The sequence below is a fragment of the Festucalex cinctus genome, chromosome 21 (assembly GCF_051991245.1).
Source record: "Festucalex cinctus isolate MCC-2025b chromosome 21, RoL_Fcin_1.0, whole genome shotgun sequence".
NCBI classification, from domain to species: domain Eukaryota; kingdom Metazoa; phylum Chordata; class Actinopteri; order Syngnathiformes; family Syngnathidae; genus Festucalex; species Festucalex cinctus.
In genome coordinates, this window is record NC_135431.1 from 2,421,152 (window position 1) to 2,436,763 (window position 15,612).

Genomic DNA, 15,612 nt, shown 5'->3' on the forward strand with positions numbered 1-15,612 from the left:
TCCTACTTTGGCAGGAATTTTTGTGTTAGCATTGGTTGCTCTGAGGCCCAATCTGCCCCCATTATCAAATGGTGTTCCACAGGGTTCCATTTTGGGGCTCCTGCTGTTTTCATTGTGTTTGCTGCCCCTCTGTTCCATATGAAGAAAATGTGGTTCTTTCCTTTCTCTGCCATGCAAATGACAGTCGGAACGATGTGCCGCTAAGTTTGTGCCACTTTTGTACCGCCTGGAGGAAATCAAAATCTGGATGGTGCTGAACTTGTTGACTCTCAATGAAAAGAAAAACGAGATTCTTGGCAGTGTTGTGATGAGACTCAACATTGTTTTACTGTTTTATTGTCTTTACTGTCGTTACGTCATTAATTTATTGTTTCTTTGTTTTTATGTCTGATTTTGAATTAATGTACAACAGGACTTTATGCAGCTATAGGTTTTTTTTTTTTGTTTTTTTGTTTTTTTTTGAAGTGCTCTATAAATAAAGTTGGGTGAGCGAATGGACGTCATGGAGAGAAAGCGGAAGAGCGATTGGGAAAAATCATGTCAAACGTTACAGCCAGCAAGGGCTTTACACTGCTTTAGAGCGCCTCGTTGTTACATGAAAAAAAACAAAAACACGGTGAGATATATCCCTGCCACCCAAAGCTTTAAGCGGATCTATTTTTGTAGTTAAACATGGCGCATCGTAATGATGTAATGCTGACGAAGTAGCATCGGTTTTTCCAGGTCGACTAATTGAGTTTGATTGACAGTTGACACTTGAGTAGGGTGTGGTTTCAACACATTCGGCGGACACACCTCCAGCATACTTGAGTCTCATTTCAAATATTTGCACCCCCCAAATTGTTCAAATTTGGCAGAATTGTTGTCGTGTGTCAGATTTAGAACACCCCCATTTTCACTTTACATGGACTTTTCATGTAAGGAGCAACAAAATCGACAACAGTGATGCGCTTTAACTTGTTTTTAAGTTGTGGTTAAGAATGTCCAGTTAAGTAACAGTTATGAAATCAGTATACGTAAGTAAAATAACTTCGATTCAAAATGTGGCTGAGTGGATATTTGGACATCAATTTTTGCTGGAAATATTCAACAAAAACTTACTTAGGGTTAGTGTTCACACTTTAAGCATGGAAGAATATTTTATTATAATGGAACATTAAGCCTTAATATTTTATTTTATTTTAATGCTGTTCAAACGTGAAACTGATTGCAACCTGTTAAATGCGGCGTTGAAGTTTCAGGTAAATACATTATCGTACACATATTACAGTCTACTTGTACAAGTTTACTTTTTAATATTTTCTAAATGAGTTTAAAAAAAAAAAAAAAAAATCACAATAATTGACTTACAGGGTTAGTATTGGGATTAATCGGTATCAAATCGAATCGTGACCTATGAATCGTGATATGGATCGAATTACCAGATTATATATATATATATATATATATATATATATATATATATATATATATATATATATATATATATATATATATATATATATATATATATATATATATATTCCACATTGTCAACATTTAAAGTTATGCAAACTTTTTTTTTAATGTCCCTGATGTTAAACAAGCAAACATTGGAGTTTTAACGTTGGTGGTTGTCCTTAAAGTCAAAAAAAAAAAAGAAAATCAAATTTTGATGAATAGGTGTCAACAGATTGTTTCTATTTCTGTCCTTCCGTCTGCGTGGAACGAGTCGGCGTTACATTATTGTTTGCAATTGAGCCAAGGTTGCGCAAGTTTGAAGGTCACATTCGTCGGTGACGAGCCATCCAAAAAAAACGTTTTGCTCGGTCACGTAATGATGGAACAAGAGAAACAAAAGGGCCCGCTAATTATCTTCTCAGGCCTCCTGCTGTACATGCAGGTCGACAGGTAGCGCGATCCACCTGGCCGCTGTTTCGTCAAAAGCATCTAGGTCTGGAATTTCCACGGCCAGGGGTGCATTCCGCCACTCCTCAAACTTGTGTGCCTTGGCCAGCTGCCACGCGCAACAACAAAACCGACCCAAAGAGCAAACGCTCGTCTCGCTCGCAAAGTGACTCCAGATAACCTTTCGCCAGCGTGAGCGTTCGACGATCGCAGGCGGCTTACCTGTCTCTCGTAGCGGCGGTTCCGACCACAAAACAAAACATGTTGGCGACTTTCTTCCTTTCTTAAGCATATATTTTGTCCTGAAATGGCCAAATTGAGAAAAATATTCTAGAATTTGTATTATTTACAACCTTAAAGTTCTTAACTGTTATCCATGGAACCACTTTTGTCATTTTCCCCACTTCATTTTCAGCTCATATTTTCCTCCACGAAATGATATTCCAAATTGTATGCTCTCCAAAAATGTTCTAAAGTGGGAAAATATTTTTTTCACAGAAAATGTGGTTGTATTTTGTCAAATGTATGTAAAAAATGAATTAGTTACTGTTAATAGCAATAGGTTTGAATTTGTGTCGTAGTCCTATAATTTGTCTCCAAAATGCTGGTTGAATTCCCTTTTCATGACGCCCAAAAATTTAATATTTTGGCTGAAATTATTATTACTTATTTTTTATTATGTTAAGACTGTTAAAAAGAATTTCTCATGAAGCCTGAATTGACTTTTTTTTTTTTTGGGGGGGGATCAATTTCAATATTTTGTCTTACTTTGTATCTGGGGAAATTAACAAAAAATATATATATAGGTCATGAAACCTGAATTGGCAAAAATCGGATTTTTTTTGGGGGGGGGTTCAACTTCAGTATTTTATGTTAATTTGTATCTGGCAAAATTAGCACAAAAAAAAAAAAAATCTATTATCGACCAATTGGCCGGTGGATGAATGGTTGCTGCGACCTCCAAAAAAATGTTTGCTTGAGTCCTAAATTGCTCCAACATTTCTGTTCTCAACTGTCACACGATTGTGCAAGTTCAACCACCTGGTATTAAAATTCAGTAGCTTTATACGTATTTTGCGACAAATTTCAGTCAAATTTGGAACTAGACGCTCCAAGGTGCGCCGTCTCTTTAAGGGGGCGGCATCGCCTGAGTGGACACAAGTCGACATAATAATAATAATAATAATAATAATTAAATAGAAAATATATAAAATGAAAACATATATTTTTGACTTTTTTTATTTTTTATTTTTTTTTTTATTTTAATTGTTAAGACTGTATTAAAAAAAAAAAAAGCTAGGTCATGAAGCCTGAATTGGCAAAAATCGGCCATTTATTTTATTTTTTTTTGAGGGGGGGAGGGGGTTCAATTTCAATATTTTATCTTAATTAGTATCTGGGAAAAAAACATTATTTTTTTTTAATTGATTATCGACCAATTAAATTCCAAGTCAAACTTGGAACTATACGCCCCAAAGGTGCGCCGTCTCTTTAAGGGGGGACGACATCGCCCGAGTGCTCACAAGTTGACTCCCAAAAAAGATGCCAGCCAAGATGTGGGGGAAAGGACACACTTTTGGCAGCCCTTGGTCAAAAAGTGTCAAAGCGACGACGTAAACAAGATTAGAGGAGCGAGTGACATTTCTACATGGCGTGGAAGCAAGGAGGAAAAAATGGGGGGGGGTCGTGCATTAAGACCGCCCCCCCCCCCCTCCTTCCATCCCTCATGTTTTATGTATCTTGCGATCACAAGTGATTGTAAGAGAAATTAATCAATAACAAAGCCGGCGGGGGTGTGAGGACGACGCACTCTTTGCCACCTCTGCTTCGTGCATCCATTTTGATTTGGGGATGTTGGGGGGGGGGCAACGGTGTTGTTCGCCCACGTCTAGGTGAGGGATTTTATTTTTTTTTCTCCTCTTCCCCACATAAGCGGGAGGAGCTCCATATGGCGGGGATCAAAGGTGTCGCCGGGTGCACGGTTCTGCTTGGTCGCCAGCCACCGCCGTTAATTAGAAAACAAGATCAGAGGCAGTATTAAAATCCAATTAAGGCCGTATGAACAGATTGCCAAGTGATGTTCACTAATGCATTACTGAGCACCATGCAAATTTTAGTGGCAGCATTTGGCTTTATGTGATGTGTTTGTGTCATTAAGGCTGCGCGCGTGTGTGCGCCGGCGTGTGTGTGTGTGTGTGTGTTGCGTGACATTGCCTGATCTCTCGCTTGATACGCGCACACACATATCTAATCTCATCCAAACAATCAGCCAAAAGCTCTGCAGGGTAACAACACGCGCGCGCAGTCAGATGGGCCGATACGCCGTCTTACAATTAAAGAATAATTGGGAATGCTGAATTATTGATCCGTCATAATTGAGTTCTTCTCTGCGTTTGATTTGTTTGGAGAATGCTGCAACGGGGGGAAAATCCGCTAGATTTGGATCAAGATCCGCTCCAATTTGCAAGGCCGCTCAAATCCCACGCCCCGCTCCACAAATAAAGCACGAGTGGACTGAAAATCACATTTTAAAAAAATTTTTTTTTACTGTTCGTCTTGTTGATGTGTTTGATACATGAGAGCAAAATCGGAGTATGGTATCGGCTCATATCGTAGTTGGAGGTCAATCTAGTGGAGTGTGGCCTCTCACATCCAAATCGTATGAAATCGTATTGTCATTGGAGACATGTCTGAAAGAATCGGATCGTAACCTCCTGACTACCAGCAATTCAAACTTGTCCACTGTAGTGGACCTTTTGTAAACCTGAATATCTCCCACCCAGTACATACGATTGAATGAACTCCTTTTGGGCTCTATTGAGGACATTCAGAGCTTTCCAATGATACAAAACATGTAGGGGTGGGGTTTGCTACTTTTGATTGCATCATAAAAGAAAATGGCTTCCCTCAGTGCAAGCACTTTTTAGGGAAGTAAGTGTATAACACTTTCTATTGAACAAATTTAGGCTTTAAATGTTGTTAGCATGTTTTCTATAAGACTCTTAAGAACACATTAAAGTATTGTTTTAACTGTAAATGAGCCTAGCATTTAAGTTTTAAAAAATGTCCTCTGTAGTGGACACATCATAGCTTAAAAATAAAAACTTTATTTTTTTATAATAGTTTTTCAAAAATGTCTTTTGCAGTATTCCAGTTACTTCACAAAGATTTGGGAATATCAAAAATAAATATGATTGGACAATATTTTTTATTTCAGGTAGTCGGGGGAGGATAAGGTGTAGTGAAGTATCTTATCGTATCATTATACATGGGGGTTATATCATCTCATATCACATTGAAATCGGATCGCGCAAGTAACTATTCGGGCTGGGTAGCGATTCGAATCTCCTCAATCGATTCGATTTTGATTCACGGGAGTTCAGGTCGATTCGATTTTCATCGATTGTGTGATGCGGGCACGCGCATCCCTAACGTCAACATACATGCCAGCGTGTATCGATTTGTCTTTTACGGGAGCGGTGCAGACAGATATTGAGCGAGGGCATGTGCGACTCGATGGGGGGGTGTGGGGTGGAGGGGGTTGGGGGTGACAAGTGGATGCAGCTGGTGGCCCCGTTGGCCCCCTCGCAGCCACATTAGGGCCGACGAGGGCTGCTAATGTGCGTCTGAATGGCGCCCCTTTTGAGACGCAAAATAGAATTCTGATTAGAAAAGGCAGGAAATACACACGCGGAGTGGCGGAAATTGTTACAATGTCGAGCGGCGGCACATTTGGCGGCGTCTCAAGCTGCGTGGGGAGCAATGAGATCTTAATGAAGGCATGTGCCGCCGACGCCGCGCGCGCATTTGCATGTCTTTTATGGCTCTTCGCTCGCTTTTCAGCCACAAGAAGAAGAAGACGACGACGATGGCGAGGACGACGACGACGAGTCCTCGCGTCGCGCTCCCCACTTCCACAGGAAGCTTCAACTCGCGGCTTTTCATCACGCACGCTCGCAGGCCACAACATTAGGTACACCTGCACAATTAAAACACTTCCAGGACAGGTGCTGTGGGGAGCAGTTGACATTCTTCGACGTCGCCTCCAGTCAACAAAGAAATAAAGTCAACTTTACTGGGGGTCTCGTTATTTGTCAGTGGATTGTTTGAATCAGATATCTTTCAATTTATTTATTTATTTATTTTTAACTGGCTGTCACAAAAAAAAAGGCAATGTGCTTGCTAAAATATTTTTTTTTCCTTCTCCAGAAAACCTTCAAATACGACTGAGGCAACTATTATAGAAAATATTTGTTTGCATTTTTTAATGAATTGTAATTTTTTTATAAATGTTTTTTTTTTTTTTGAGTATTTTCGTGATAGTTATAAATTTAGTTAATTTATTTTAATTTAGTTGAATTATAGTTAATAGTTAAGTTAGTTTGTAATAGTTATTAATTTAGTTTAAATATATTATTTAATTTCATGAAACTGATTTATGTTAAATGCTATCCTTAAATGTCAGATACTGTATAAGAATTAAAGGAACACTTATCTAGCCATTTTCAGCAATAAAAACATTTTTGTATATAATTAATTTGATATTTTTATTACTTTTCATGTGCAATTAGTAGCTTTTTCAGAACTTATTTTGACACTTGCTGTGGCTGAAAATGACATCGCACGTTTTCAGGGCTCAGGTAACGACCAATCACGACTCAGCTTGTGAACGTCACATGACCAAAGCCAGAAAACAGACTGAAAACATTTTCAGTCGATAAGTGGCAAAATGTGTTTTGAAAAATAATGAAAATATCAAATAATTTTAGAAGAAAAAAGAAACTTTTTACTGCTGAAAAGGCAGTTAAAAAAAAAGAGGGAATTATCCCTTTTATGTCCTTTTATTTACAAAATAAGCTTAGCTCAGAATATAAACTTTTTAAATTTTAACCAATTTATAAAACATTGTAAATTAAATATTTAATATTTCATGACTTATTTTAATGTTTAAATTATGTATGAATTTGGTTAAAATTTATCTTGTTATAAAATACTTTAAAATAATCTCCATATTTTTTTTTTTTTTTTACAATACTGTGCTTAATGTGTTAATTGCACGCAAAGGAATTATTTAGTAGTAAAAATTATTTAGCAATTCTGCCTCACCGTTCAGAGGTAGTTGGTTCAAACATATAAATATTAGGTAAAGTTAGAATATGCTAGTATAATTGTCTTTTTGCAATTTCCTTTTTTGTTGTAGTTCTGTACAAGAAATATGATCCATCACAGTAAACGCACTCTTTGCGTGAATTGCTCAAGGACACCAAAGTGTTGTGTCCAGGGCTGGTCTCGAACTCGGTTCCCCACGGGGAAAGGTGATGATCTTATCCACTTGGCCACGGATACCTGGAATATGTTATCAGATTTTAGCAATAAAACCCTTCTAACCACACGTGTGTAATGCCCAATTACCAATCACGGATGAATATATGACAAAAGTGTAGCCAGGAGGTTCCATACGCAATAATATTTTTGGAATTTAGCATGAGCAGCAGAATAAAAAAAAAACTGCACAAGTGAAACTCGTTGACAAGTGACGAGGGTAACCTCGTCAGGACTGAACGTGGGGCAGCTGTGACCCGTTGAGCCGCCTCCTCCCGATTGGTCAGAACTTGCCACTGGCACCATTTAAAAGGCATCCCTGCACTTGACCGGGTTACGACTTTGTCTCTGTGCTGTCATCATGACCTGTTGGGTGTCTTCTGGGTAAGTCATCGTTTGTCATGTTTCAGCTTGATTAATTTTGGTCAAATGGTTTCGACCCTCGTGAGGTTGAGCGCTTCAGGGAATGATGGACGGTTTTTGTTCCAGGGCTTTGCTCCTTGTTGTGATGGCGGGTGCTGCTCTCTGCTATCCATTTAGGCAAGGTAAACTGAAAAATCTCAACTCAAGGTTGTAACTTGAAATTTGGTCTATTAGTGGTGGCAGCAAGAAGTCCAGTTTAAGTTTGGTACCAAAGCGACGTTATCCGCTGTGGTTCTGGCCAAAGCACAAAAAAATGCTAACTTTCAAGCAAGATAAATGTTAAATATGAAGAATGTTGCTAACACATGGCTAGCATCAAATCCTGTTTTTAAGAAGCTCACTGTTTTGAGATGTTTATTCTTCTCAGATGTTGGCCCCAGGTCTGTTCCCAGCAGTCACTTCAGACCCCGAACTCTGTTGAGCCAAGCGTCAGCGCAAGAATTCACGCCTCAACTGTCAGTTGCTGGGGCAAGGCCACGAGCTATGAAAGAGGACCCTAGTCAGGCTGATTTTGCCGGTGTTTGGGCTTATGGTTTGTATCCTTTTGTCTTTTCTTTGTTTTTTTCGGCTGGGTTTCCTAATGGTGTATTCTGCTCCCAGGTAATGAGCAACCAGCTGCAAGTGGTGCTAAACATTTTCCCAACATGGTCTTGGGTGAACAACCTGACTTGTCAGTTGGTGTCGCCGAGTCAGAAGTCTCTGGTTTTCTTCCACCTGGTCAGTCTAGTTTTGTCCCAATTGCCCCTCCTCCTCCCCCACCCCCACAACAAGAGTTCCAACCTGGTGAGCTGTTCCGCCTGGAGAAAACCTTTGAGCATGGAGACTACGAATCGGAGCATGAAACCCAAGGTGTCCCACAACAACCCCGTCCCCTACCGATTCCTTTGGATGGCCCGACACCTGACAGTGTAGCGCCTTTCCCTCCTGACTTCTTCCCACCACCCATTAGCAGACGTTATGTGCCTTATCCTTTCGACTACCGTTTCTTGACGGGCCAATATCCTCCTGGCACGGCAACTCACTTCAGCAGCAGCTTCGAGCGCGGTCGCAACTACAACCAGGACGTTCACTATGAAAAGTATGAGGAAGAGGAGCCCGTCTGGCCCTGGGCCTACTCTGCTGGACCACCCCAGAACCCTGGACGGGGTGCTAGTGATGAGGGCGCCTCAACTCGAGCTTCAGCCGCCACCTCTGGCTACTACTTTCCTTACAACCAGCCAGGTGAAGTTCAGCTACCTCCTCGCTACTACTTTCCTTACAACCAGCCAGGTGAAGTTCAGCTACCTCCTCGCTACTACAGTACTTACAACCATGCTGGTCAAGTCAAACACCAACATCCCCATTACCCAAAACGGGTAGGTATTGGAACACTTTTATTCAGTTTGTCCTGTATTCTAAAACTTGACCACTTTGTTTTTGTTGCAGGTTGTACGCTAATGTCTTGTGAAACTGAATAAATGGAGAAATTTCACATTCTTGTGACAGTTGTCTTTTGTTTGTCTCTGTAATCTGCTATACTAAGCTTGGGCTAGTCATCTTCTGTGACATTGGCAGCCATTAGTCTAGTGGGGCGCCGTGTGACTTGCCCCTATAAAATTGTAATTGCTTGAGTTTCTATCTCTGAGAACTTTGCTTGCCTAACAAGATGTCAACTCCAAATTTGAAACCCAAACTTCTTGGAACTGAACATTAGCTTTTAAAAATCTTACCTATAACTTGGCTCCTATTCTAAGGTTGTGTATTTGCTCTTGGGCCATTGTGACCATGTTGGTGTCCTTGAGCAAGACACTGAACACCGCAGTTGCTACTTGTGCTGTCATCGGTAGGTGACAAAGTGCTTTGAATGCCTCAACAGGTGGTAGTCCAAGATCACTTGAAAATTACTCTATCCCGAACCTGTGAAGACTTGAAATTCTGGATTGTAGAATTTGTCTAAATGTCAACTTTATACATAAAATCTTGTCTTCAAAACCCAGAAATCTAGTTGGGTATAAACTAATCTTTGAAACCTAAGATGAGATCTATACCCAAACTCTTCCACTATCTTGGTATTGAACTGTGAAACCCAAAACGCCAATCCTCAGTTGAAACTGTTTCGAACTTGACTGTAATCTAAAATTGACCAACTGTAATCAACGCTTAAACCAGGGATCCCCAAGTCTGGTTCTCAAGGGCCGGTGTCCTGCAGGTTTTGTTTCCGCACTTCTGCTTCATATAATCGGCATGCCTGATCTTTAGTATCAGGTGCGTTGATAGGCGGAAACATCTCAAACCTGCAGGACTCTGGCTCCCAAGTACTCGAATTGGGGAACCTTGGCTTAAAGCCTTTACCCAGGCTCTAAAACCCAAACCCTCTTCTTGGCTTGGAATCCTTACATTGGAAAAAAAAACTCAGATATGGATTGAAACATTATGCTATAAACATGCATATCAAACCCTGTATCTGGTTTGAAACCATAACTTGGTTAAATCCAAATATTGGTCCCATCCTGCTAACTGACTTTTGAAACTCAAAACCAAGCTCTTAAGCTGGACCTGAGAATCAAACTCTAACCCGTGTTGTCCTAATGTATTGACTGTTGAGTCGAAATGTCTTAATCCAAAACATCTCGTGTATGGCACATATCCATCTTGAGGAATGCACGATATAAAAAGCCATACGTTGCGTGGCACATCTGGCTACCCTGGCGGCGACTCTTGACGGATGTGTGACATTTCAGCGCACCGCCAAAATAAAAGCCCGTCCATAAACGGCATCTCAGGGGGGGCGTGGGTGATCTATGGTCTGCGTGGCGGTCTCCGGCGAGCGGCCCAATCTGTTACTGTGACACGGACGCCGTTAATGGACAGTGGGCATCCTAATTTATGTAACAAATCACCTTTGAAAGCCCGGCCATTGATCTTTAATTAGAGGCAGCTGTTAATCAGCGTTATGACTCCTTGGTGGCGGCGTCATGCTTCCTGCTGCTGTCTGTTCCTGTGCCAGAACCGCAGCATCAGCATCCTCTCTTTGTGTACCACGCAATTAAGGTGCGAGTTTCACAAACAAGGATAAACGTCCATCTAATAAGGAACTAATGGTCGTATCTTAAGTTGTGCTATATCATGGTTTATCGTTTATGTCTCCATGATGTGCAGATTCCAAGCTAATTTTTTTTTTAATGTGTTTTTACCGAAGACAGTCAAGTTGAGATTTGTGTTCCTTTTAAACCGGAGCCGTTCCACTAAAGCGTACGTGTATGTCCAAGTTAACATGCTAATGTTAGCCAACGATTTGAGCAGAATTTATCTCTTCAGGAGGGATTAGAGCAGCCTCATGTGCTAAAGTGTCATTGTACCCAACCCTTCTTTTGTTGGTTCAAATTAAAAAGCTCCATAACGTCTTTATTGACTGTAATTTTCATAAAAATTCCAGGAACTTGCTTCTTCCCCCATTACCTGTATAAACAATAGCAAACACAATAGCCTAGCTTCAATGATCAACGACAATCGATGAGCCATGTTTTCCATTGTGATTGTTGCTTTTATATCGTAACTGTGTTACTTTATCAATGACATACTGTGCCTTGTTGTTTTATAGCCTTGGACGAAGAGAATAAGAAGTCTTCTAAAGAACACATTTTGTTTACGACCCAATATTTTATTTTTTTACTGTTTTCACATATATCTACCAAATACTAAGAGTTATTTCCATAAATCACACTTTTGTCTATTTCTCCAGAAGAATTTGTTTTTTGTGCTTATTGAAGTTAAAAAATATAATAGCTAACTAACTAATTTGCTAGTGAGTTAGCTTTTTTTTTTCTCCGCTAGCTGTTTTTCTAACAATAATTGGCTAAGCAGTGAGATAATTTGATATCTAGTTGGTTGGTTGGTTGGCAAATAACTTGCCAGTTAGTCATCAATCAGCCTTGAGTTTGGTTGTCTATCTGAATTAACTAATTGGATAGTTAGCTAGCTAGCTGGTTGATTAATTAGCACATGCATTAGTTAGCTAGCTAGCTAGCTATCTAGCTGATAATTTGGTTTGTTGGGTTGTTACTGTGTTAATTAGCTAGCTTATTATTCACTTAATTAGCTATTCGTTGGTTGGTTTGTTGCCTGACTAGCTAACGAGTGTTCAGCTTTTTCAGCGTTGTTGAGACTTTTTTTGCCAGTTGAGCTTGAAAATAATGACCCAGTCGTGAACAGATTGTCATACGAATACCTCTCTGTTGGTGTCCTTATGATCTTTGTAAAGGAACGACTTGGCATCTGGCGTCACTTGATGTGAAAGGTGGAATGCGGCAGGACTCGGCCATGTGGCAAACAAACACACGCGCGCGTGCACGCATTCGCAGCGTGTGCCTGTACAAAGCAAAAGCGTAATAAAAATCTGATAAAAGGCAAATGATTTCCTTCATAAAAGGCGTAGACGTGGAGTGTTTTATGACGGCCTCTTAAATTAATGACACAGAATTAAATTCCCACGGGGGATTGGCCGTCATCATCATTCCAAAGTCGCTTTTCCTTTTGATGGTCATCTCCTGTCAAAATCAACTCATTTATCTGTACAACTTCACATGCTGTACATGAACAGTAAGGCCTTTCTTTCCAAGTATTTTTGAATATATTTTTTGTGGCATAAAAGGCATGTCATTAAGGAAACAGAAGTAGCTACACTTGTGTTTGTTAATTAGTTGGCTAGTTCGGTCAACAGTTTGCTAATTTGCTAGCTATCTAGCTAGGAATGATTTTTTTGTTTTTTTTTAATGGAATATTACAATTTCTAATTGTATGCATGAAATGTTCTTTGCAAAAAAATGATTTGCCCTTGCCCCGTAGTTTACTAATTATTTACTGTTCCGGTTGTTTGAATGGATAGCTAGCTAGCTAGCTAGTTAACTCGCAAATTGTTTAAATCGTTAGCCCACTAGGTTTTTAGCTAGTTAGTGGCTATTTATTGTTGTGGATAGTTGATGAATAGCTAGCTTGGTAACGAGAGAACTACTTACTACTACTACAACTACTACTACGACTAGCTTGCAAATGAATTAGCAAGCTGATTGGTTTGTCAGTTAGGACATTCATCCTGGCATTTGGCTAGCTGTCTGGCTACTTTGTTTGTTTTGTTTTTTTTTCCTTTTTCCAAACTTGAATACCGTTTAATGGCGTGAAATTCACATGCCTAAGCATAGATGCGGCGGCACCGCATTCCATTCGCCCGCCGCAGCTCTCAGGATTCGTGTACGGGCCGGTGAGGAAATCCACCGCAAACTGCTTCGCGTCGCCTTGTGATTAACACACAATAAAAGAATGTGTCAGGGGGGAAGGGGGGCTTAAAAGAGCACTAGCAAAAAATAAAAAAGCTGCCCAGCGAAAGATGGCTACGCAACGCACTCTATAATTAAGTCTGGATGAAAGCTCATCGCTCTCAGCTTCACACACACTTTGTTTTTACGACATAATGACAGTCAGGCCAAAATCAAATGGAGGAGCTTTAATATGGCAGCGCCACGCCACGCCTGGCCAACAAGGGGCGATGCTGACCCCCCTCGGGCGGCGTCTACCTGAGACGGGGCCCACCTGGGTGGTCCAGGTGAAAATAGGCTTGAATGCTTTCAGACGTCGTGGAAACAGTCAGGGCGTTGGTTCTGTCTCCATGGCGATATTTACGAGACGTTGTTGTGCAGCCACAACCTCGTAGGTCCTTTTAGGTCACCAATCCGAACATTATCTCATCTTAAGTGTGTACAGTGAACACCCGTTTACGTTCCAGACCCAACCGTGAAGAAGACTGACTGACTGAAGACTGTAGAACTGACATATAAAACATAAGACTATTAACTCATTCACTCCCGGCCATTTTCACAGAATCATTCCCGTTCTCTTTTGACTGATTTTGCAAGGCCCACAGAATATTGTGTTCAATTGCTATAAAAACATGGAACCTACCAAAAGAAAGATTAAAGTCTCTTCTCTCATCAGGAAAAAAAGAAAGTATGTTTCTATCTGTTTCCGTTTTCCAGCAATTAGCATTAGAAGAGAGCTAAGTTTCATCATTTTTCACAAATCTATTTAAAATTGTAAGTAATTTACCTTTTTTTCAACATGGCCCTGGTTGATCTCCTTTGTTCTGCTGCCACCTGCTGGCCGTTTGTGTAATAACTACCATTTCTGCAACCGTTCTTTGCAGTTGAGAGGCTGCATCAAAGCCTCCTGTATGCTCTAGCATAAAAAAAAAAACAAATAAAAAAAACGTATAAATACGTCTTTGGAACACTTAAAACATTTTTAAAAAAACGTATTTTCACGTTATTGGGAGCAAATGAGTTAAAAATATATATATTTGAACACTATTATTTTGTACAGCAAACTTGTAATAGCTTCATGCTAATGTATAATACAAAAGGCTATAAATAGGCTAACAGAATTTAGTATAGAAGTTGCAGTAATTATACACCTTTCTAATAATGGCCGCTTTACCTCACACGGAGCAACAACAACAACAAAACAGAACAATTGGGGACCTTCTCTGTCTCTTCTTCTCACTGTTCAATTCAGTTAGTAAACCTGGCTGTGTCTAATAGGCTCTTTTTTTTTTTTTTTGTCATTCCAGAAACCAACAAGAAGATCATCATAACCAAGTGCTGGCCAATCATGTTTGAAAATCCTAAGTTGTGCCGATGACTGATGATTCCAAAAATTACACGGATTCCACGACTCAAGAATTCCTGTGAAAACAAGGTAGGAACATTTTGCTCATTTGCTGATTTGTGGACAACAGTTGCTAAGGTTGTTGGGTGGCTGGCTGGCCAATTGTTATGTTGGTTAGCTAGCTGCTTGGTTAGCTAGCCTGCTAGTTCGTCAATTTACAGAGGTCTTCCATCCAAGTGTTTCCACACATTTTTTCTCAAATTTCAATAATTTCACAATTTATAATGACATTATAATTAGAATCGCAAGTCTTAAGTGGAAGACATGATATTAGAAATCATTGTGGTTTTATAGCTAATCACTGCACACCCTCAAATTTCCCCCTCCCCTCTAAACCCTCAGTCCCCACCCAATCAGCCCCGTCCCCCCCGGCCCTACAAAACCCGAACCAATTAATTGCTTGTTATTAAATAAAGCCATTAAGCACTTCTATATTATTTATTTCCGCCTAATCTGCAAGAGAGTCGGTGTCATCCTGTCCTGGTTGTCCAGAACCGTCGAGATTGGCAGTCTAGCTGCAAAGTAAATCTCATCACTTATTTTGTTTGCTTGTTCGGTATTTTTCTTAGTGTGTTTTGGTCCGTACGTACCCAGCTTGACGGAAGACTCCTTTCCTATATATACGCTGTCGTTCAAAGGTTTGGGGTCACTTAGAAATATCCTTCTTTTTGAAAGAAAAACACTTTTTTTTTCTTTTTTTTTTTTACCACATGGGGTTAGGGTGTCGGTTTTCTTTTAATAAATATATTAAATATTGAAAAAGAAAAAGTGGTCAGAGGACGAAAACCACTGAAAATGTGACTATGTGAAAGCATTGGGCTGATTAGATTGACGTGGCAACATACACCGTAAAGCCTGATATCTGGTTGAACAAAAAAAAAAAATGTCGTATTCTGTATTGGAAGGAAGGAATGCAGCCAAGATAAATGCTGTGATATCAACATAATTGATTGATTGATTGATTTTTTTTATTGAACATACAGCAGAAACACACAAACAGAGACAGCAGAAAAGAAAAATTTAACATAGAAGAAACATAAAATCAGTCAATAACAATCTGCATGTTCAAAAGGGAGTAGGAAGAAGTTGAAAAGTTATCTAGTCCTACCCCTTATTCATTATATCTTTTAACTTATTTCATTTATAATACAATAGGTCATATTTCAATACAAGAAAATATATGATCCTACTCATATAGTGTATATACATAAAATTCATAGAAATACACGATAATAATACATCCACATACTCACATATACAATTTTCATTACACTCATTCTGGTA

The 15,612-nt window shown here is 39.7% G+C and overlaps 2 protein-coding genes across 3 annotated transcripts in view; both read left to right on the plus strand.

Moving 5' to 3' along the window:
• ncoa1 (nuclear receptor coactivator 1) overlaps positions 1-15,612 on the plus strand; it is a 240,715-nt gene that overhangs the window by 181,487 nt on the left and 43,616 nt on the right. For both annotated transcript variants that reach the window (XR_013281095.1, XR_013281096.1), the window contains exons 30-31: positions 5,731-5,860; positions 14,231-14,358. The gene's annotated coding sequence lies outside the window, so the exon portion shown is untranslated. The remainder of the gene's footprint in view (positions 1-5,730; positions 5,861-14,230; positions 14,359-15,612) is intronic.
• Positions 7,526-9,103, plus strand: LOC144010933 (uncharacterized). The gene is made up of 5 exons (XM_077511456.1): positions 7,526-7,593; positions 7,699-7,754; positions 8,000-8,164; positions 8,233-8,987; positions 9,058-9,103. Exons 1-5 carry the CDS (start codon positions 7,571-7,573, stop codon positions 9,067-9,069), a joined length of 1,011 nt encoding a protein of 336 aa, XP_077367582.1. The 5' UTR covers positions 7,526-7,570; the 3' UTR covers positions 9,070-9,103.

Bases quoted from the DNA above. Each gene is read 5' to 3' on its own strand.
- LOC144010933 (XM_077511456.1), top strand. From the start codon at position 7,571: ATGACCTGTTGGGTGTCTTCTGG. The intron at 7,594-7,698 runs GTAAGTCATCGT...TTTTTGTTCCAG, and splicing joins ACCTGTTGGGTGTCTTCTGG to GGCTTTGCTCCTTGTTGTGA. The intron at 7,755-7,999 runs GTAAACTGAAAA...TATTCTTCTCAG, and splicing joins CTGCTATCCATTTAGGCAAG to ATGTTGGCCCCAGGTCTGTT.